Consider the following 23,335-nt stretch of genomic DNA (forward strand, 5'->3'; position numbering starts at 1 on the left):
ATATAAATTAAATAAATGTATAGAATAACTGTGCATTTTACTTACTCTGACCTGTCACCCTGTAGTGATAAACCCTGTAATTTGCCTGTCATTTATGGAAGATGAACACTTAAAAGAGAAAGCATGAAGAAAAGAAGAAAGATTATACTGTCCATATAACATCTGGCTATGCACCTACAGAGGTATTCCCTTGGAATATCAACTTGATGGCTAACAGAGCTTTTTTTTTTTTTTTTTTTTGTCATTAATTGAGTTTTATGTTTCTATTGAACTTATACCCGGATTAAATCTGAAAGGATAATATAGCAATTTGGTAGGCAGTTTGTTTCTTTACATACATACTGGTATTACTGAGAACAAATGCCTCCTTATATAAGCCAACACAAGTACTGATGAACAGCCAAAAATCTGCAAGTAAACTACTGCAGCAGCTGTAGCTCTAAAGGAAGAAGACACATACATTTAGGCTTAATATAGTTTATCCAAGGAAGTCTAAGTAGGTATCCAAGCACAAAGGTCAGAAACTTTGCCCTGATATGATAAATTCTTGAATCTGAGACCATTTTTAAAAAACAATTCACGGAAAAGTCTTTTGAAAGATTAAAAATTTATACATTTTTACAAAATAGGTGGATAAAATACAAAAAAAAAAATACGTTAGTAGGGCAATGGGGAAGGAACAGTTGGAGCTCTGATTCTCTTGCACCATTGAAGACCAATATATTACATTGTAGAAGTTTCCCACACCTAAGAAAGAAATATGGCCATAGAACAAACTCCACATTAAGATACTATCAAATGTAGAGCTAGTGAATACTGTTAATGTGTACAGCTGTGCGCATTTTCAGTTTGCTCCTACTAAACACATTACACAAATTGAATTTTACTTAAAGACCTATAATAATGTTATGGATGTTACGAAGCCAAATAAAATTACCTGATATTAAATAGTAAATTTAAAACAGAAATAAGAAGAAATGTTACTCGAACAATTAAAAAGGCAAGAACCTTTAAAACAAAAACACACAAAGGTATTTCAAAACAGACAGGGAATCCAGGTCCTTTGAGGAAATTAAGGGTTCAATAATTATTATAATGTTACAACTGGATTGCAGATCATGAGGTCAAAAGCACATTACTACCTGGAAATAAGTTGAAATATTAATGTCAGTAATACACACCAAGTATTTTCCATCCCAAATCCCATAGTGCTTCTTAAAATATGAATAGAAGTAATAAATGAAGAAGTTAAATTAAAAAAAAAAAAAGTCAGTAAACAGTTTGAAGAAGTATCACTGGAAACAGCACGATTAACATCTCTGTAAGGTTCCCAAAGGAATGCAAATGAAAGAAGCAAATGAGATGGACTGCAGACACATGAAAAGGATATCTTTTCATTATGAATTGATCTTTATTCCTAAATAACTGTAGCTGAAGATTTCACAATGAGATGAAATCCTTGCTGAAATAAACTTACATTTACTGCTGTTTCACACAAACATTTGGAAAAATGAATTGCATATAAATGTGAAAGTTAGCATTAAGGAAAATAAATAAAAAATTACTCAAATACATTATAGAGCAATAGAATCATCTAGGTGGGAAGAGACCTTCACAGAATGTTAGGAATAGGAAGGGACCATGACAGATCATCTAGTCCAATCCCCCTGCCGGCGCAGGAACGCCTAGATCAGGTCACAGGGAAACACATGGAACCCTATCATTGGATGTCACCATGAAGAGCCTCGCTCCATCCTCCTGACACTCACCCTTTACATATTTGTAAACATTAATAAGGTCACCCTTCAGTCTTTTCCAAGCTAAAGAGACCCGGCTCCTTCAGCCTTTCTTTGTAAGAGAGGTGCTTCACTTCTTTAATCATCTTTGTGGCTCTGCACTGGACTCTCTCAAGTAGTTCCCTGTCCTTGAACTGAGGGGCCCAGAACTGGACGCAATAGTCCAGACTGTGGAAAATAGCTTATCATTTGAAGTCCCATTCCACAGTTTTTGTTTTAAAATATGGTAGTTTCTTCATAAATGTATAAAAAAATATTTGGAAAAAAATATATTTTTTTTTTCCCTTTGCTTAAAATAATAGTTACTGAATCAAGAATCAAGATACCTTATCCTGAGAATCTTTCTATGAAACACTCCTGTCCTAATTATAATTAGCATGTCCCAGATAGGGGCTTGTCTACTTACCTCTGAATACACATTGATTATGCATCCATTAGCAAGTAACTCGGTGCCATAGAAACTGATATGTGGACAAAAGTCTTTGGTGCTCAGGTTGTGTCCATGTATATATGCTACCTGAGGCTTTCATCTCTGACTGAATTTAGTTGAGTCCTCTGCACTGAATATCCCCCCTGCACATATGTTTGAGGAAAAAATGTTCTGCAAAACCAAGAACCTGGGGGGGGTACGGGGGACGGGACGGGACCATGAGTCACGGGCCAATCTTGATATTAAAATTAGGTTAAGTATATAAAAACATTTGTGAATCCCTGTCTTGCATGGAATGAGTTTATGCCAGTATATGCTTTATGCCAGTATATGCCAGAAAATAGCTAATAACAATACTGAGATGCTGCTGTAAAATGCTTTTTGGACCAAGTATTGTGACTTACTGCTTACTGATTATAACAGTATTCCACAAGAGCATTCTAAGGATATTAATCTTCCTCAGTTCCTTTCCTTATACAAGATGAACATTCTTAAACAATTTATTTTTTATTTTTTTTTAAAAAGCATCATTTTAGGATCTCAGTACAGCTGTGAAGCATTAATATTTTCCCATCTCCTTAAAATAGATATTCTTAATGAAACAGGGAATTTAAGAGAAAATTTGTTTGATGTGCAAAAGTACTCTTTGCTGCTTAAGTATATAGTATGACAGAATAAGTATCAGGAAAATAGGCTTTATAAATGTAAAACGTCTGTAAGACATTCATCTAGCATACAGTAATCTTCATACAAATCTTCAAAATCTCCTTTAAATTTTCTGCCCAAGTCTTGACAGTTATAAAGTACTAATGTAGTTAACATAAGTTTTCAGCATCTTTAAATAATTTTCACATAATTTGCCTATAGCCAGGTTTAGGTCATGGAGTGGAACAGGAAGAGAAGAACAAATGCTGTTATTTCTAAACAGAACTAAATACATATTATTACTTTAGGCAATTGTAATGATTAGTTTCTATAAAAGTGAATTCAAATTTCATTATATGATTCCTGTGTTTTCATTAAAAAATGTTGATAGTGCATGCCTGCTGTTTTACGCTGTTTATAATCACTTCTGCTTAACAACAAATGAGCAGACACATTCATTGTAAAAGACATCTCATTGCAGGGTCTATGGTTAAGTCCTGAGTACTCAAATACAGCCTCTAAACACATCCTTCAGATTACATTCTTCCTGCACCACAGATTAATTCCTTAACGCTAATAACTTTATAATGCAGTCCATAAGCTTAAATGCTACTGCTAATGCATATTCCTACCTGCAAAGGGAACGGGTGCGTCTTTATCCAAAGCAACAAGAGGAGGATCCAAAATTACAGTGTCATTATTTTCGGTTATGATTCCATGGTATGATGTCTCAATCCAGGGTTTATGTTTGTTCACTAGAGAAGAAAAAATAGTATGCCTAATTAATTTGATTAATGTTCACATACAATTAGTTTATTATTTTTTAAAAGAGAAATCATTTAATATATATCCAATATTACTCTAAATCTGCTTACTAGATCCCAAGATTTTAAAAACATTCAAATATGAAAACAAAATGATATGTATATTGTACCACAATTCACTGACAAGAAAACAACACTTACAGACGTCCCTCCAATTAAGACATCAAAAATAAAAAGCCAATTTATAAAATATTTTTAATGTGTTCCCAAGTGTCAGACATAATTAGGGTCAGAGACACTTTTGACGGAATTGTTTTCAGCTGCAAAACTAATGCAAGAGAAAGGATGTCCAAAGAAACATAACTCTTGTCAAGAATCAAGAGGTAAGCAGAACGGAGGTGAGAATATTGTACTCCCAGTCGACTTCTCATTTAATGTTTGTGGAAAAAAAATCTAAAATGACCTGCATCTTGTAGAGAAAAAAAAAAAAAAGTTTATTAATTTTAATCACTAATCAAAGTAACCACCTCTTTTCCCTTCAACCAGCTCTAGTGATACTTAAATGGGATCTGAATTTTAACTGGGACACCTGTCCCTCAAACATTGCTGTTGAATGTTAGGTTTTCTAGTTCTGAAGTACATAATAGGATCACACAAAAAATACCTTCAAATAGGGGATACACCATGTATCATCAGATTGTCTTATTCCTGAACCCGTTCATCATGCCTCCCTCTCACCAACCATCTACTACTTATTGCATAGTAACAAGATGATAATGCAGTTTGCTTTCCTGTTTTATTTTCTAACAGGCACAGCTTCATCATGCTTATAAATAGCATTTTGTCCCAACAGCCATAATCTGAATTCTATGTTTTTGGAGCTCCTACAGAAGTAATACAATTGTGCTCACCTTAACAAATTGCAATTTAAAGAAAGTTCTACACACTGCACTGTCAAACACATTTCCACCGAGTCCGAATGCAAGATAATTTTTGTACATATTTTTCAGGTGTGTGTAGCAGATGCTGATGAAAATATCTGGTGAAGTAACAGAAATCACCTCAACAAAAGACAGAGGGTTGACACTTAAAATCAAATAGGACCAAGTGGGATTGTTTACAGTAATGCCATTTAAAAAACAAACAAAAACACACAACCTCCCCACACACACACAACCCCTACCATAAACTTTGTCTTCTGCAGAAGCCCTCAGACAAGAACGAGCAAAAATATTCTATATTACAACAACTAAAATGAGAACTTTCAGTTAATTTATATGTTGGTGTATATATTGTTCCAGAGGAAGGTATACTCATCTTCCCAGTGTTTCTGCCCATTTTTGCAATAACTAGGCAATGGGAAGATTAAACTGGGGATGTGTCACTGAAAGGTGAAATGGAAAACAGGGAACTCAAATCTCTTCATTTTTGTAACGACTATACAGCCAAAAGAGAGATTGGCAAGCTTATGTAATGGGATGAAGGTCAAAAGTCTTGATGTTGAAATATGAGAAGTGATGGACACAATTTAAGAGCTTTGTATGGGATGTGGGATTCCAGTTTGCAGGGCAGTTGAAGTATTCTGTATCTGTTATAGGCGAATTTCTTAACAGAAACATTCACACACAAATATGCTCCACTTGTATTCTGATATGACTGAGTTTGATTGATATATGCAGAACAAAATAACAATCCATCTCTTGATTGAACACAGATACAATTTAACAATAAATGAATGAGTAAATAGGAGTTTATTAAAAGCAAAGTCCTTATGCAACTAAAAGAACCAAATCCAGATTTTCTTTCCTGCTGGTTTTGTTAATTGCCTAAGATCTTACAAAACAACAAGAAAAAACTCTTTGCTCCTGCAACATATTCTGCAGAATAATTTCATTGACACTTTTGCTTAAGGAAGAGTCACAGTATTCAGCAACTGAAATTCTGCAAGTCTTTTTTCCATTAGTATCCCATGAGCAATAACAACAGTCAAGGGAATGACAGCAATATAATTCCATAGATGATGTTGGGGTAGGAAGAGGAGAAAGTACATTAGGAACAATTGCTACAATTTAGTCCTACACCCTGCGGAGCAGTTCAGCAGGAAAAAAAAAAAAAAAAAAAAAAAAAAAGAACAATAAAATAAAAGGAAAATACAATGGTAGTTATAATTATTTACAAGCTTTTACTATAAGCATCTCCAAATGAACAGTTATGACTACACAAGCTACGTGTATCGTGTGGTAACTGGATTTTTTAAGTGTTTCGTCCTGTCCTGTTCTAGCTACTTAGTCAGACTTCAGGATACTTTAGAATTAAATGCATTAAAATACAAATTAGATATTTTTCTAGCAATACCTGCTTTATAAACACGAAATTTCTCCTCTTTCTCTACTTTCATAATGTTGGCTTACTGAAATAAAAACAGCACATGCAACTCAACCACTTAATAATTCTTCCTTAGAGCAGGATCTGTTCAAAACAGGACTTTCTGTAAACCTAAGCAGAATTTTCTTTTACCTTCCAATTTTCTAGCTCTGACCTTCAAATAATTATTTTTAGTATTGTAGGAAAAAGAGTTTAAGAAATTTGAGATAGGCAGGCATTCATAACCAGGCTGTATTCATGTTTAGGGGAAGAATTTGTTTTAGACAACGTATATAAAATAGGTAGAAAATTACAGAAAGCCCATGAGACAAATGGATCATTTAAGAATTTTACCTTTATTACAGACACACAAAGCCATTATCTGAATATGTTTTTATATGCGTACACACGCACACACAGAGTTACACCTTTCTTTTTGATCCACGTTTAGTTTAAAGTGTCCCCCAATCTATGTTAAAAGTCCATTCTTTTCTCGGTTAATGTAATATAGCCAAAATTTTAGGTTAAAGTTACAGCAATGCCACACTCCATTTACTTAAAAAACAGAGCAAAAACATTTTAGCATGCTGTCTACTTTACAATACATGAAATAGCATGTTTAAATAGAAATTTAAAAGAAAAATGAAATTCTTATCATGTAAGAGATTATATAATCCCTATTATACAAGGTGTTTATTAGAGACAAAGATTAACATCAGCATTTTTGCAATGTTTATAAACTTTATAAACTAAAGGGAATTTTGCATTTTATCTTAAAAACGGAAGCGGTAACAATTGTTACCGAAATAAAATATTTCAGTGTTTCTCAATAGTGCATACAGTTAGCAGCTATCTATAAAAGAAAGTGACAGGGAAACTGAATTTTTGGATTTGCGTTTGCTAAAGATGATTGCAGAAATTTATATACAGGTTCATATGCGAAAACTTAAAGAACTGTGAGAGCAGTGTACTCTATAGCAAGCACAACTCATGAGCAAACAAGTGAAAAATTCAGCAGATAAGAGCTAGAAAGAAAATCACTTTTCCTTCTAAGCTCTATTAAGTTGCAGCACACCCTTAAAATAACTCTAAAAATATATATATATATATATGTTTGTCTTTTATTCATTTATTTGTTGTTGTTTTAAAACAAAAGATCTGCAATCAAAAAATGAAAGTATTTGACTGATATATGCAGTACTTTTTAAGAAGTTCTCTCTTGATCAGGTATCTTTTCCTTGCATTTGTCTACTTGGGTAAAAGGTGAAATCAGTACCATGCTTTCATGTATTCATACAGATATTTAAGACATACAGATGAAATATACCAAAGCTGTGTTTGTTTTTTTTTAAAACTTGCTTCCCCTTCCTATACTTTGTTAGTCATCCATATAAAATAGTAATGTAAATAATTTGTAGCATCTAGGATAACACAATTATCTTTTTACTTAATTACAGTTAGAGGTCACTTCATTAAAATTTGCATGCACCATTTACACTGCATTTTCATAGTCTGTCCCACCAAAGCTTGTGATTACAAGCTTTTAGATTTAATTAAACCCATCTTGGTAGAAAACTGCCACTCTGTGCTGCATCTGCAAATGCAGGTGGCTTGAAAAAGAACAAAGCAAAGAAAGGCAAAAGAAAAACAAACTCCTGAGTCTGCAGGAACTTCCATGCCCCCAGAAACATGGTCTTGAAAGTCAACTCAAGGACAAAAGCCAAAACAGAGGAACACAGAGAACACCTGGAAGACACAAAGAATCTGAAAAAATATGCCAAACCCCCTCATTCTACTTTGGTGCCTTTTTGCCATGCTCTGTGAAGTGCCCTGGGTGTGGGCCCCTACAGGTAGCCCACTCAAAAACCCACCCTGCTACTTGCCACCTGACGTCTAGTAAAAAGAACAGCCAGCACCATGTGCCAAAATCACTCACAAATGATTCCATCCGAGTACTTAACACCTGCACCAAACGTTGGCCAGGAAGCTCTGCAGCAGAACCCAAGAGAACAAAATTACAGATAAAACATTGATACATCGGCAGTAGGAAAAACTAATACCAAGTGCCTTCCTCAAGCTCTTTTGCAACCTGCCTAAAGACCTTTCCTATGGGTATGACTCCAGGTACACAAACTCCACCCTTGCGCACCTACAGAGCTGAAAGACAACTACCTAGTTTATCACACAGCAAGACGTGTGCAGGGATTTCTAAAGGCAATCATAGTCTCTAATAATCAAATCTTCCAAGTCACAATGCCTGTGAACAGAGCTGCAATTTGTCTGTGCAGAAGTATTATTAACTGAATCATAATATGGACAAAATGTGTATCTTACAAGGAGCGACAAGAGCTATAACCCAAAATAGGCACTTCTGGCGTGGGGGGAGGAAGATAGCAAGAGTACACAGAATGCAGTACAACGATGTTTCCAAATTTTAGATGATTCCTAACTTACAATACTCAGAAAACATCACTGATCCAAAATAACACCTTAAAAAAGAACTATGACAGGAAAAAAAGTGAAGACTAGTAGCTACAACTACTGACACTAAGGTAGACAATATTGTCTAGCTGAATTAAATGCTGATTTCCAAACTTTAGGAGGCTAAACCTTGAGGAAGCGAATTATATGCTTTAAAAACTGTTTTATTAATGCAAATGTTTTCTTTTTTCCAAAACAGCAGACTTATTTTCCATACATTTAAATGTACCAATGTGTTCTCTCATCTCTATCTTTAGCTTAGAGTTTATTGATTACATTAAAATCAGCAGAAAACTTACACTTTCTTATCACTCAGATCAGGTTTTTTTTTAATTCTTTCATCTGCTATCTTCAATGAGCTTTACCTCAGCCCACTGGAATCCTGTGTGACAAAAGCCTTCCTCTAAAATCAGCCAAAGTTGAGGAAACTTCCAAAGCCTTTTAAATGTATACTTAAAATCCCATTAATCTTTCATGCCTTATGGAATCTGCACTACAAGTCCTTATCTTGTACAGCAAAACAGAGTGCTTGTAACACCCTATTAAGAAAATACTGAATAACAAAAGTTCCTAAGGATGCAGATGACATACTGGCATCTGCAATGAGCAATTATACCCAAAAACCCTCCTTCCCAAGTCTGATTGCCATGAGTTTTGTATTCCACTCCTCCTGCAGGGTGATAATTTGCTGTGTAAACACCTCAGGAAGACTTGTGGGGTAATAAGGGCCAGAGGTCTCGCTCACTATTTCTGTTTCACATAGTTCAGATATCAGACTGGATTGTGCACATGTAAATTCATACTGTGGCAAGCCTTAACTCCTCCAGGACAGGACTAGAGATGCAGACCTGGATTTCCTGCATTGCCTACTCCAGAATGGGCTGGAAACAAAATCAAAAATCTCACACAGTAGCAGATGAGGACAAATCGTTTAGAAAATATGCAGATTTGTGGGATTGGGTCAGTGAACAAATGGGGATTAGTAATTTGGTAAAGATTTGAATTAAGTCTTCCTCTAGAAGGCAGAGAAGGCAGGGAGATGGATTAATGTGCTCTGAAGGAAAAGAAATTAAGTTAAATACTGAAAATCACTGGGAAGTAGGAGAAGTAAATGTTTGTGATTCCCAGGGTTAAATCTTCCTCAGCATTAGAGAATGAAACACTGACTGGTTATTTCAACAGAAAAACAGAATGCTATGGGTCCCTTACAAACAAAAGAGACTCAACATAGGTACACTTTCTGTATGTTTTGCCAATGATAAATTGTAAAGAAAAAAATTCTTCAGTCTCACAACATGCCTAGTTCTCTGTGTGATGCCACTGCCTGAATTACTCAAACCCCAGTAGTTACATTCATGATTTACTTTTTGATAGGTTTAAATTATACTGTTCTATGTGTTTCTACATAAAATAATAATGTGAAATTCCTACCCCAATTAAGGCAATGTGAGTTTTGACACTAAATTCAGTTAAAGCAGGATTTATGTAATCTATGAGACATGATTCCCCCAGAACTCTTTGTGGAACATTTTAACTAAAGAATACATTAACAGTGCATCTCAGCAACATTACATTACTCATTGGAGATCCAAAGATAAGTGGCATTCGTTTGATCATACTGCACAACAAAAGCCTAATTTGCACCAAAGACTGCACAAGAAAGTATTCTGCGATTAGCACATCTTCTGGCCCCCCAGTGAAGGCCTTCCAGTAATAAGTCCCATTGGAAAAAATTGTTCTTACATAAAAACCTGAGGTAGAACATTCTTTTGTTAGCAGCTCATTCCTGTTACAAACTTATTTGACCAAAAGCTGCACAATGGTATCAGGCTGTAGTCTATACACTATTTCTAAAGTAAAATAATGTATTCTGTATTTATTTTGACATGCTATTTTTTATTATTATTATTAATTATACATTATTCTTAAATACACATGCTTTTTGGGTTGCAAGAGGACTATTCTTTTTAATACTGACCACATCAATATAAACATTTAATAGGAACTTAATGAAATGCGTTGGTCAACCCCAAACTCTACATGGAAAAAAAATATTTTAAGCTACAGATTTCATAAAACTCTACCCACAATATTGATATATAAAACTATAATCAATATTTTTACTTGTGATCACTATTTCTGAAAAACACGTTTGGAATTTACATATGCATATACAAATAAAATTTTACACTGTGCCTTACCATTGTCTTTTAGGTAATGGACCACACCATTGCGCTCTCTGTGCCTTAAGCTACTTCTAAGCTTACAAGTTCTTTTTTATTAATAAAAGAGAAATTTCATCTCCTTGATTTAGATGTCCAGTCCTTACACATTTATCTATTAATATGTGTCATGACAAATAGATTAGTGTGCAAAACTGAATTCTGAATCACTGTCTGTATGTCTAAGTGTTCAGACCAGGGAGTTGCCTGTGTACCACATATGCAGGAGCAGGACTAGAATCACACAAGCCTGTCCCACAATGAGCCATGGCAACTCCAATAGCACACATACTATTAAAGCCTTACACATGGAGTTAAAAATCTTGAAGAAAGTATATAATAGCATAAAAATGTTTTCTCTAGTGTTACAAGGAGAGAAAAGGTCATAAACAAATTAAGCTGTGTCTTTCTATGTATTTAGTTGTACTAAAAAAAAAAAACACATTGTCCTGGTTTTAGTTAGAACAGAATTAATTTTCTTCCTAGTAGCTGGTGGAATGCTGTGTTTTGGCTTAGGATGAGAAGAGTGCTGATAACACCCCGATGTTTTAATTGTTGCAGAGCAGTGCTTATACCAAGCCAAGGACATCTCAGCCTTTTGCCCTGTCCTGCCAACAGGCAGGCTGGGGGTGCAGTAAGAGCTGGGAGGGGACAGACCCAGGACAGGTGACCCAAACTGGCCAAAGGGGTATTCCATCCCATCTGGGGTCATGCTGAACAATATATAGGGGTGGCTAGCCGGGGGGAGGGGGCTGGACTGCTCGGGGTTAGGCTGGGCATCGGTCAGCGGGTGGTGAGCAATTGCATTGTGCATCACTTGTTTGTACATATTATTATTACTTTCCTATTATCACCATTGTAACATTATTGTTATTATTGTTATTATTATTTTGTTATTATTATTTTCCTGTCTTATTAAACTGTCTTTATCTCAACTCACGGGCTTCACTTTCCATTTCTCTCCCCCGTCCCAGAGAGGGAGGGGGGAGGGTGAGCGAACGGCTGCGTGGTGTTTAGCTGCCAGCCGGGTTAAACCACAACACACATCTAATATATCTTGCTTAACAGTGTTGACCTTTCATTCAACATTATTCTGAGCAGCCAGATTCTCACTTAAACATATAAAACTTGAGATTCACAATATTGTAAATATTTTTATTTAACCCTTCTTTATTATTAACTTTCTTTAGTATTCAATGACTCCACCTTTCCCTCACTCTTACATGTTTTACCTTTCATTTGGACTGCAAGATCTTCAGAATATGGATCTATTTTTATGTTATGAGTTTACAGCAAACATTTTGATTACACCTGACACTAGTCCTTATTCTTGAAATAAACAGTAAATGTCCACTGAAGATTTTTCTCAGATGATACCATCTGAACAAGGACTCAAACACAGTTGTGTCATGGCCTGGACATCAATGCAAGTAATCCAGCAATGCAAAGAAACATGAATCACTAGTAAACAGGTGTTTTGGTTGATTGGTTTGTTTCATTATCGTTGTGTTGTTTTGTGTTTGTTTGGTTTTTTTCTTTTGCTTTTTGTTGGTTTTTTTTGTTTGTTTGTTTTGCGGGGGAGCAGATTAATCTAGACAGTGTGTTTCCAGCATAACCCCCAACAGCACCAAAGATAGATCACTGAGGAGTTACAGATCTGCAGGGTGCCCTGGTTAACTAAAGAACAAATTTGCATATATAATGCCTCTTCCAAGGCCTGTAATATTAAAACGAAGGAACTCTGACTGTTGGCATTTCTTCCTATGGTCTCAATTATGACATCTCTAAAATGAACGCTGTAAGCACACATTATAACATTTCCTGAGCAAATTTTCAAAGAAACTAGTTTTTCTGCACCTTATCATTTAGGCAAGGAACAGTTTTTCTTAGTAAATAGTGACTCAGTTACATGTATGTCTGCATAATTTCAGAGAGAACTTCAGAACTGCATCAAAGTTCAAAATGGTGTTTTGAAAAATTCAAAATTAAAACAATTTTTCATGAGGCTAAAATAAACAAAAAAATAATTCTATTAAGAAATTGTAACCTTTATAAAATACATTCATTTTGTGTCACACTATTCTGATAGCACAGATTCTTGAGCGTTATATAATTTAAGCTCACTGAAATGTCATGCTCCAGCACATAAACCTACACATTTGAGACCCTGGAAAATGAGCTAAATCATAATGCTTTCGATTTTAAGGGAGCATTTAAAAAGAGCATACTCTTTTTAAACACAGAAGAGAGTGTCAATGTTCATCTTTCCATTATTTGTTCAAAACTACATATTTTCATGCAGCAGGGTCTGAACGTTATTCCAGTAGAGAGAACCTCAATATGTAAAGGACAGGTATTGTTTCAAAGCACCTGTCCTTTATTTAATCCAGGAGGACGATGGTCCAGGCTTATTAGCTTTTATTCATTATGGACACCACTCTTTCCCAAATTAGCCATGTTGGCTTTGAAGTAGTGATTGCATTTTTGAAAGAAAAGCCTTTGTTATGAAAACCAAGGAACTCGAATTCCTCAACAGAACAGGGAAAAATAGGAAGAAAGCAAGAAACTGGGAGATGCTGATAAATTCCGTTTACGTTTATGTAAGCAAAGGCTTGCAAAGCTGAAAGGTTAAGGGAAAGATAAAACCATGCAGAGAATCAGAGGCTGGAAGCATAAATAAGAAACTTCTACAATGGCTCTGTTTGCTGCTTGGTACTGTTTTAGGATTATGGTTAAACCATGAATGGATTACACTATGTCAGAATCACTTTTACACTGCAATAGTAAACACATGTAAGATTGTACACATCTGTTATACACAAATCACAGTTTCACATTACGACTTCCTGTCTAATATTTATGTACTGAAAACCATGAATGAAACATTTAAGCATAAGAATATCAATAGGGTAGGCAGAATAGTTCAACAGAGAAAAACTGAATAAAGTTCATTTGCAAGTATTACCATATTTTGTGTTAAGATGTTTCTTAAATTTAAATATATAAAAATAATCTATCATCTGATTCTCTGTCCTCACCTCAAACCTTTCTCCAGAATGCGCACTAAAATATTTACATTACATAATTCTATGGTCTAAAATATACTGATTACATAACTTTTACTATCATGAATGCACCATACAAATAATAATCAATGATGCTGCCTGTCTCACAGGAGAAGGGAGAAATGCAGTAAATAATGCACAGGGAGTAAACAACAAAGAAGTACCTTCTGATTTGTACAGTGAGGTTGTATTCATGACTGTGATTTGTTACAGATTGTCTACTTTTCTTTTCTTCTTTTCACTTTTGTACAGTGCCATTTATTAGTTTGTGGTCCTTGGCTTCTTCGCTCTCCAAAATAGAACAAGAAATCCATCTCCCAAACAAAATTAATATGAATGTGGGAGTTCCAAAAATTGTAATAGTCAAGACCTATGTGTTTCAGTTATCCAAGACGGAAGAATGAATATAATTACACAGACTCTATAATCGGTATGTCAAGCACAAACACATCCTAGTTTTCAACAATGCTGTATTTTTCAGCCATATTCTATTTATGCATAATTTTTTTCTAGTTCATTTTTCTTTTAACAGCATAGTTTAGACCTAGGAACTGCCTGAAATAAATATTTCTTTAAAGCTTTAAGACTGTTCCTGATTATAAGCAGCTCTGCCATTATACTGCAATGTTTGATGTAATTCGGTCTTTTATGCTCCTGCTCATTATCAATATAGCCTTCTTTTTTTTTTTCAAGGCAATCTTCTTTCTCGGTGTATTGCCGACAGTTTTAAAACAAAAGTTATCACTTATCCTACTTTAACGTTTTATTCCTTCCTCAAAACTCTCTCGTCTCTGTTTTTTACATTTCAACCTGGAAATGGCCTCTCATTTTTCTTTCTCTTCTTTCCCTCAACTTCCTCAGCATGTCTCCTAACTTCTAGGTGATTTCAAACAGATCAGTTTATTTACATAGAAATTAGGTTGCCAACAGCCTCATTTTAAAATGCAACATACACACGAGCAAATACTTCCTCCTCACTTTTGCATTTATGGATTTAAAAAATAAGTTTTGAGTACCGTTGGTGCTCACAGTGAGGAAAGTGGAGAAAATTGCTTGTATTAGGAATCAGAATTATCCAACTCTGAGCCCTGTTCTGGTTAGAGCTAGCCATGTGGTTGCACCAAGTAACATATTTCTGGCCCCATGTCTCTCCAACCATAGCACCAATAGGCTTTTTAGGAATGACTGCAATCTAGCAACTTCCACAATGAATTAAGACAGCTTTCCTCCCCTGTACAATTGTCTCCATTGCTTCAGCCTCATAATACAAATGAGTGAGGAAGGAGATATCCAAATACAGGAGGAAACTTCTAGATCACCTGAATATATGCATTTCCTTTTTTCCTCTGTTATTAAACAACGGAAGTCAGTATTCTGGGCTTTGCAAAGCTTTTCAGATGCAAAAAAAATATATATATATTCAAAGATTTTCCTTTTCTTTTTTTTCTCTCTCTCTCAAATATCATTAATTTCTATTTCTGTCCTACACATACAATGCCAAAGTGCTTTCAGACTTGAAGTACACTGAACAAGGAACCTCATGGACCAACCTTCCTGACTGTACAGCATACACAGTAGAACCACCTCATCGGTCCAAACTACAGAGGGTCACCTATGGGAGGTGACAATGTGAGCATGGTCCTCTTCCCTGCTGTGGGATGGGAGGTTCACTCACTTCCATGGCAACCAAATGACATCTGCCACAGCGACTCCTGCTTGGCACTTTTTCCCAACAACAGGCATTACAATCAGCCACCTCTGCCTTTTCTGGCACAGCCCTGCTGCTTGGCATTTGATAAATGCGCTCTGGGAGCAGGAGTCTTACACATTCCATGGAAGTCGCATGTGGCTCATGAGTTACAGGCCAGCCACTGGAAGGTCTGCTGACAGGACTGAAACAAATTAAAGGAAATGAAAATGACACTAGAAAACTGCTGTTCTAAAATTTTGATCTAAAATATCATATTAGGTCAAGATCCATAACAGAGGCCCACCAAGCTGACAAACAAAATAATCACTGGGCATCCAGCCCTCGGTCACCCTAGCCCCCTCATCTGCATAATATTTAGAAGTTGACAGCTCAGCTATATTTCTTCACCAAAACATGCTTTTCAGGGAAAACACATTTAATATTGAGAAATACAGAAAGACTGAAATCAATCAATATTTTTCCCTCCAGATAGGTTATAATAAATTGTTCCAGAATAAATTGCTCAGAACAGTTTGACATGAGGACTTCCATATGATATTCTCTTTATGACTACAAATTCATTGAGCATACATTTCTGTCTACCTAATCTTAAAAACAGATAAACTTCAATTCATTAGTTATTAGTATTCCTCGAGAATATCATGGATTATCTCAATTACTGCTAACTATTGTAAAATGAGTTAATAACCCAGGGTTTTGGCCAGCATAGAAAACTTGCTTATGCAACAGAATACAAAATACTGGAAAAAGTAAGAAACAAGATCTTCTGCACACATATATACACTTTAAGATAATTTTTTAAGTCTCCTATCTAAGTACAAAACACTACTTTTTCAAGCGTCATCACTTTGTCTTTAATTATTAACAAGATGTATGAATTGTTAATAGGGAAGACTGATTTCAACTCATGACATATCAACCTTTGTCCTACAGTGATGCAGACCGAACACATTTTATTGTAAATTTCATTTTATACTTTTTCTTGCAAAAGGCATGGAATGGTGAATGATTGTCTATCTTACAGTTCATTCAGTTCAAACAATCGTTTTATATTCATTACTCCAGTGACAGACACATCCTGTCAGTTTTACCCCTCATTATGCATATAATATCTGCATTTGAGCAGGCAATAGAGTTTTGAAAAGAGACTTCAACTAAGTTTCCACTTAGAAAAAGAAAGACAAGAAGCCAGTTTAACTTGTTACATTAACTTTACTGGCTGCTGTCAAAAGAATAGTTGACTAAAATCACATTTCTGACATTTCCTATAACCTGGTTGGAAAACTACGTTTGGGCATAAAAAGAGATAAATATATAAATCATTCCTATGAAAACTGAAGAAAAGGTTAAAAGCACCCAGACATGTTTTCAAGAAATAAACTTTGACTTCAATTTTCCCCAGTTATTTCAGATCTTACAGATTTTACAACACAGAAATCATTATTTTTGGTATTTCAAAAGGTTGCCCTGGTGATAGCCAATGATTACTTGAAAAGGTAGGTAACAAATGATTACTTTTTTCCTGGCCTTCCTAAAGCAACAGCTACAGTCAGTTTCTACTTACTGGTTTCAAGTAAGAGCTACAGGATACTCTTCTTCTGCAGATCCTTTCCTCAGAAATAAGCACTGATAATCAGAATTTCTTTTTCCATTGCTTGCATGTTCAACAATAGAAACAAATGTCACCCTGCCCTTGAGCTGCCAATAGTAAAGTCTGATCTTGTTTTTAATTTTAGTATCCATCTGAACAGGTTATCGCTCCACATGTTATAATAAAAAGTAAGAAATATGACATGTTAAATATAAAATACCTGGAACAAGTGAGTTCAAAGGCAAGCACACATAAAAAGCTATACCAGTGAATATACTTCAGTACCAAGCAATGGAGGATAAAATGAAGCTTTCTGATAAGCACAGATGAATCCTATCAATAAATGAGCTTATATCCTGGATGCCAATAAAAGGGAAATGATAAAGATAATACTTAAGCTTACTAGCCTTATAAGATAATAAACTCCTCTCTACTCATTTATGCAGAACAGGCTATGGTGGGCACCCATCAGATCAGTCATGTTTTCCTAACAGGAATCAAGACCGCTAGGGAATAAATAAGCAGCAATGCAGCAGAAACTGTCAGCGTAAACACAGAAATGATACTACATCATAAACAGGAAGGCATTGAAAGACACTTTTTTCTGAGTCAACACTGATAGTTGGGTATTGCCCAATTCAGAGAGGCCATTGTTTGAAAGGAAGAGAAGGAATGAAGTAAATTACAAGTATTAACTTTTTTTTTTACCTCTCCCTGGATGTACTGTCCACCATGCAAAGGCAGAAATGTCTGAATACACTCATGTGAAGTGTACAAGTTTTATTTCAATAAGAAACGACCTTGTAGTTGTCCAGATTTGTAGCTAAAAACCATGCAACTCCGTTTTTTTTTTGTTGTTGTTTGTTTGTTTTTTGGTGACTTTAAAACTTCAAGATCCACACACAGTAACTTGACAGTGAAACTTCAAAGTACTGAAATTATCTGTAAAGGTATAACAAGAACAGCAGAATTAATTGAATGTTTGCATCAAGCTTGGGAACCCAGGAAACTGCCTGCAGCTACATAAATGTGGAAATCACACCACATCATTACATAAACATGTATTGAACAAGGCTGATGCAGTGATCTAGCAATTGTCTGTGTTTACATCAGCACATCTTCAACACTGCTCATCAACTGCTATTGCACAGACAGAAAAAAAAAAAAAAAAAAAAAAAGGCAAAGAATTAGAAGAATGCAATTAAAGGTAGTTCATGTTTCCTAAAGCAAATAGAGTGAAAAAAGTCATCTCTGTTTTTCCCCTAGGAGATTAGGTTAAGTGAGGAAAAAAGAAAAAAGACTAACTTGGCTCTATAAAATAATATATTTACAGAACTGGTATCAGGAATAATATCTACGAGCTCTATTCACTTCATGTTTAAAGTAACTGAAGACAGCTGCCTGGCAAAGGTGAAAGGCCAGCTATGTTTCAACCAGAACAGGCAAAAGAGGACCACTTATACTTGAGTAGCCTCATATATCATTAGTCTCCAAGTGCAGAGGAGAAAAAAATGACTGTCAAAAGCAACACGTAATCTAGAGCTGGGCTTGGCAACCTTTCAAAAATATCTTATTTTTCAAAGCAAAATTGAGTGCCTTTACATCAAGGATGCCAAATTGAATCTACCAACGGCAGCAGTAGCTCAGTGCTCCTAGCCCCTTCTGGGTTTGATAGGGCTTGGAAAACAGCTCTCACAGATCATGGAGGGCAAACAGCAGGGCTCACATATGTGAGATCTTAAAGGAGCTCTGCAGGAACAGGGCGCTGGGAGACCATGCCTCTCACAGATACACATCAAACAAGATTATTCAAACGTACAAAGCGTCTTCATACATTTTAACAAGATGCACATGACAGAGGGAAATGATGACAAGCAAGCTGCCCTAACAAATGCTGCACATATTTTCATCAGTCTTACCACTAATATTAGAGAGCACATTTGCATAACAAAGTGGTAAAAACACATGGGTCTTATGTTTATATCATTGTGGAGGAGTACAAAAAAAAATAAAAAAATCTCTGAAGTTCCTAAGCACAGCCCTTGCTTGTTAAATACTACTATAAATCAGAGACATGTTAACAAAGTAACTCAGCAGCTCTCTGCTACCTCACACCAGCAATAATAATTCTGCCTTCCACTGCCTTTTGCTAAAAGTAAAGCTGAAGAAAAAAAGAAAATGCTAAGATGACTGTGCAGATCATATTTTTTCTGTCGAAACACTACGTAAAATCTCAAGAGTTTAAGCTACTAATTTAAAAGTGACAAATCCATAGGCACTATAAGCTCGAAGGTTTACCGTACTTACAGGGCTAGGTTGCAACTGAATGGCTGAAAGTTCTTGTGCCCTGCCATTTGTCCACTTTTCTGCCAGATACCTTTGCTGCTCCAAGGCAAGGGCTTGGTTTCCATTCATGGATCAGTTCCTGAACTACTTCAGCTTTCTTTTCAGCGCATCAAGGCAAACAACATCTCTGTAGGAAGCGGGTGTTTCAGCTGCTCTCCCCATTCCTCCCCTTGACCACAACCACCCTATACTACCACTCATTTTGCTACCTGATTTTTTTTAAAACACTCCGAGACCTCCCTGGACAAAATCTTTTTTTTTTTTTTTTTCTTTGATACTGTTTGGTTTGTTTTTGTCTGCTAAGCACTGCTCGCACTAACAAAGCTTGTCTAGAAGCCCTAATGGGGTAGTTTATAAGCAGAAGCACCATTCTTTCACAAAATCCTTAAGGAGTAAAGTGCAAATTCAACTGCTTTGATCATGCCTGGCACACTTGCAGGGGAAGCACTGCCAAAGGAAAGTTATCCTCTGGCAAAACCTTATGAGGTTCATCACCATATAATCATTCACATGGCATTGTGCAAAGGTGGTGCCTTACCAGTGGAGAGATCCATGAGTACCAAGCAAAATCTGAGGACAGAGGACTAGGGGGAAAAGCACATCATTTTTTCCACACAGGCAGTTTTCAATCTTTGATGCCCATGAGCAAAGGACATTGTCAAAAAAAATGGGTTTAAAGGAAGACAATGAATGTCATGCATGTCAAAACAATTCTAACCCCCTGGATTTAACAAAGAAAAAAAAAAAAAAAAAAAAAAAAAAAGAATTGATCTGTAAAACTTATATATGGGGGCTTCTAAAAAAAACAGTTATATTCTATAGAGATTTGTTTTAGTCATTTTTAGTCTCATCTTAGTCATTTTTTTCTCTTTTTTTGTTTAGTTTTGATTTTTAATGTAGAATGAAGTCAGATGATCAATTTAAGATGAATTTGGTTTTATTTAAAAAATACCCAAATTTATTGATGAAATGCAAATTCCTGAATATCCAAAAATCACTGATATAACACCAACTGATATGGCATAACTCAGTAATGCACAAACATTCTCATGTAAAAATATTATGCTGTTAACATGAACTATTAAAAAATGCTTAACTAGAAAATCTCAGTAATTTCCATGTCAAATAACTTCTGTGTTGTACTTATTTTTAACCTTTTCTAAGGAGTTTTCAGCTAGCTTTTGAGTTTTTCACCAAAAGCAGGAAGAATAACACCATGCAAGTCACAATTTCATGGATACTTGAAACCAATGCAAGTCAAACCACTGTCAAAGAAAGCACTTCACTCTCCTGTTGACATTCATTCAAACCCTCTCCCCTAGGCTGGCAAGGCCGTTCTGCAGTGACAAACTGTTTTGTTCCTGAGCTGGCTTGAACAAGATGTGTTTTCCCTTGCTAACATGAAGATGGGCTGCATGACATAAGGAGCGCGTGGCTGCAGGGAGAGGGGCAGAACTACGGCTTCCTTGTGGCTGTAGTGCTTGCGCAGTTACTGTTTTGTGTAATACACAATAAATGTTTGTTCATTGTCTTTTGTATTATAAAACAAGGAGTTCCGTTTGAGGAGCAGGAGTTGCAAAAGCTCCCTGCTGAAGTAAGATGTATAATACTTGGCTAGACACTATGAAAATTCTTTTGCTTAATGTAACAAAAAAGAGAACCCCCTCCCCTTCTCTCCTTCTGCATCTCAGTTGCCTCTTTTGTTCAAAGACACTGCTGCAAAGTTCATGTAACCATCTCCTGATAAGTTGCTAAACTAGTGTATCAACATCCTGCATTCCTGTCTCACGCTGGGCCAACATGACCAAATAAAAAAAAAGAAGTTGAACCACAACGCGGAGGAAGACTACGGCCTTCATCTTCACGACCACCAGAGGGACAGAGACGACCCCCTAGCAACAGTGCGCGCAGTCGCAGAATATACCAGGATGTGCTGCGTAATCCCAGAATTACCAAGATATAAAAAGGGACCCTGGCGGGGGTGAGGTGCGCGCCGTTGGTGGAGCCGAGACTCCCCGGCCGCCCAGCGCTGTTTTGCTTGCTGTTGCTTACTCAATAAATTCCTTTCTATTATTAATGCAATGCTCTCTGAAAATTAACTAAGGGGGCAACTTATAACATTTTGCACCAACACTGCACCCCAAATGCAGGGTAAGGGACTGACAGAAATCTGAAGTCTCAAACACACTCTAATGATGTGTCTGAGGAGTCTGACTTCATCTGAAGGGTGTAACCTAACAAGTACCTGGAGAATCCAGAAAGCTTCTGTGCAACAAGCAGTGCCTCAAATTCCACATTTCAACTAAATTAGAACAATCTAAAATAGTATCACAGATTTCAAAGCAATTCCTCTAGTTCTAGGCCAGTATACCAGCCTTGGTCATGTTTTCACACAGCTAAGCAATGTGACTGAAATCTTTCATGAATTAATCCTACTAAGACCCCAAGACAATGTCTAAATTAATTTGCACATTCAAATCTGTGTTCCTCCACCTTCTAATAAAAATTCTGGTTTTATCCTATGGTCAGCTTGCTCTGTTTGCAGTGGGAACAGCAATAAGAAGCAGTCCACAAAAACCTTCACCCCAAGTACCCTATTTCTGCTGTATGCTTTCAGAACAGATTGCCATCTTGTTCCACAAATGTTCTCCAGATTGAACAGGAACAGCGGTTCAGCAGCTTCCTCTTCAGAAGACTGCACAAACAGAAAGCAGGTATCATTTTATATTTTTCTTTTTACAGGCCTCCCTTTAGCAGCTGGAGAAACAGCATACACATGCCTAGTAAGAATGCGCAAGGAAATAGTTTTACAATTCTTTCTCAGAATTTGGCACTAAATACATTATGGTAATTCTTCTAGTCCTTGGACACAAAATCATTAGGTATGGGCTATTACTTGCATTATCACTACATTACTAGATCGTTATGAAAAATAAAAGTTTTAATCAGCATGCATGTTTATGAAGCACAGTGATTTGAAACTACCCCCCTACAACAGCTTTAGCATTAGCGCTAACCAAAAAAGCAGAACATTTTGCTAGCAGAGACCAGCACACAGAAAAAAAATTACTACTACAGTGAGTCTCGCAGGGCTGATTGTATGGTGCACTGCCACGCTGGGATTTGTCATTAACCAGCATTTACATAAAGCTATTAGGCAAGTTAAAAATCTAGTGAGCTTCAGGTGGCTGTTAAATGTTTTATTTTTTCTCCTCATCCTCCCTCCCCCCTTTTTTTAAACCTTTCCCTATGTAACATTCTGATTGTAAATGCAGCATTTTTTTCCCTTTATATCTGTCATTGTTTGCGTTTATTTCTGCTCTGTTTCTATATTGATCACAGCATACTGTCCTCTATTATTTTTTAGATCCATATTTACAATTGTTGTCTCTTTTTTTTTTTTTTGTATCAGTTTTGGCATAATTTTATATAATGACCACAATGCATCAATAGAAATTTACTTCTTCACGAGGGATGGTGTACACACAGATGGTTCAGGCTGACACATGCTCGGAGCTACATTCAAAATACAAATTGGACAGCCAACAGCTATGAGTAAAATTTGTATGCTTTTAAAGTACCTCCAGTAATCTGTCTCTGAAACAGCAGTTGCCACCGGTGTCCATGTGCAGACAGAAGAAACCATGTTTAGAGTCTCCTCCAGTTTCTTCGGTGGACATTTTCTGAACACTTCCCAACACACAGGTATATAAGCACGTCATAACAAGCTTGCAGTAAGCTAACACACCAAGCATTCTCATGGCAAATACTGAAATGAATAATGCAATCCTGCTTTCATGAATACGTATGCTTCTAAATATGACTACAGTTAAGAGCCAATTACGGTTCTCAGATTATATTGTACAATTTATGGCATCCAAGCAGGAAGGATCTGAGCTGTAATTTAGGTTGTGAACAGT

General features: G+C 36.1%; 1 protein-coding gene across 1 annotated transcript in view; it reads right to left on the reverse strand.

The window, feature by feature from the left end:
- CLSTN2 (calsyntenin 2) overlaps window positions 1–23,335 on the reverse strand; it is a 364,533-nt gene that overhangs the window by 207,650 nt on the left and 133,548 nt on the right. The window contains exon 2 of the mRNA XM_084528721.1: window positions 3,504–3,626. Within this exon, the coding sequence (XP_084384847.1) occupies window positions 3,504–3,626 (123 nt within the window). The remainder of the gene's footprint in view (window positions 1–3,503; window positions 3,627–23,335) is intronic.

This window comes from Aythya ferina (genome assembly GCF_964211825.1).
Source record: "Aythya ferina genome assembly, chromosome: 9".
Lineage (NCBI taxonomy): Eukaryota > Metazoa > Chordata > Aves > Anseriformes > Anatidae > Aythya > Aythya ferina.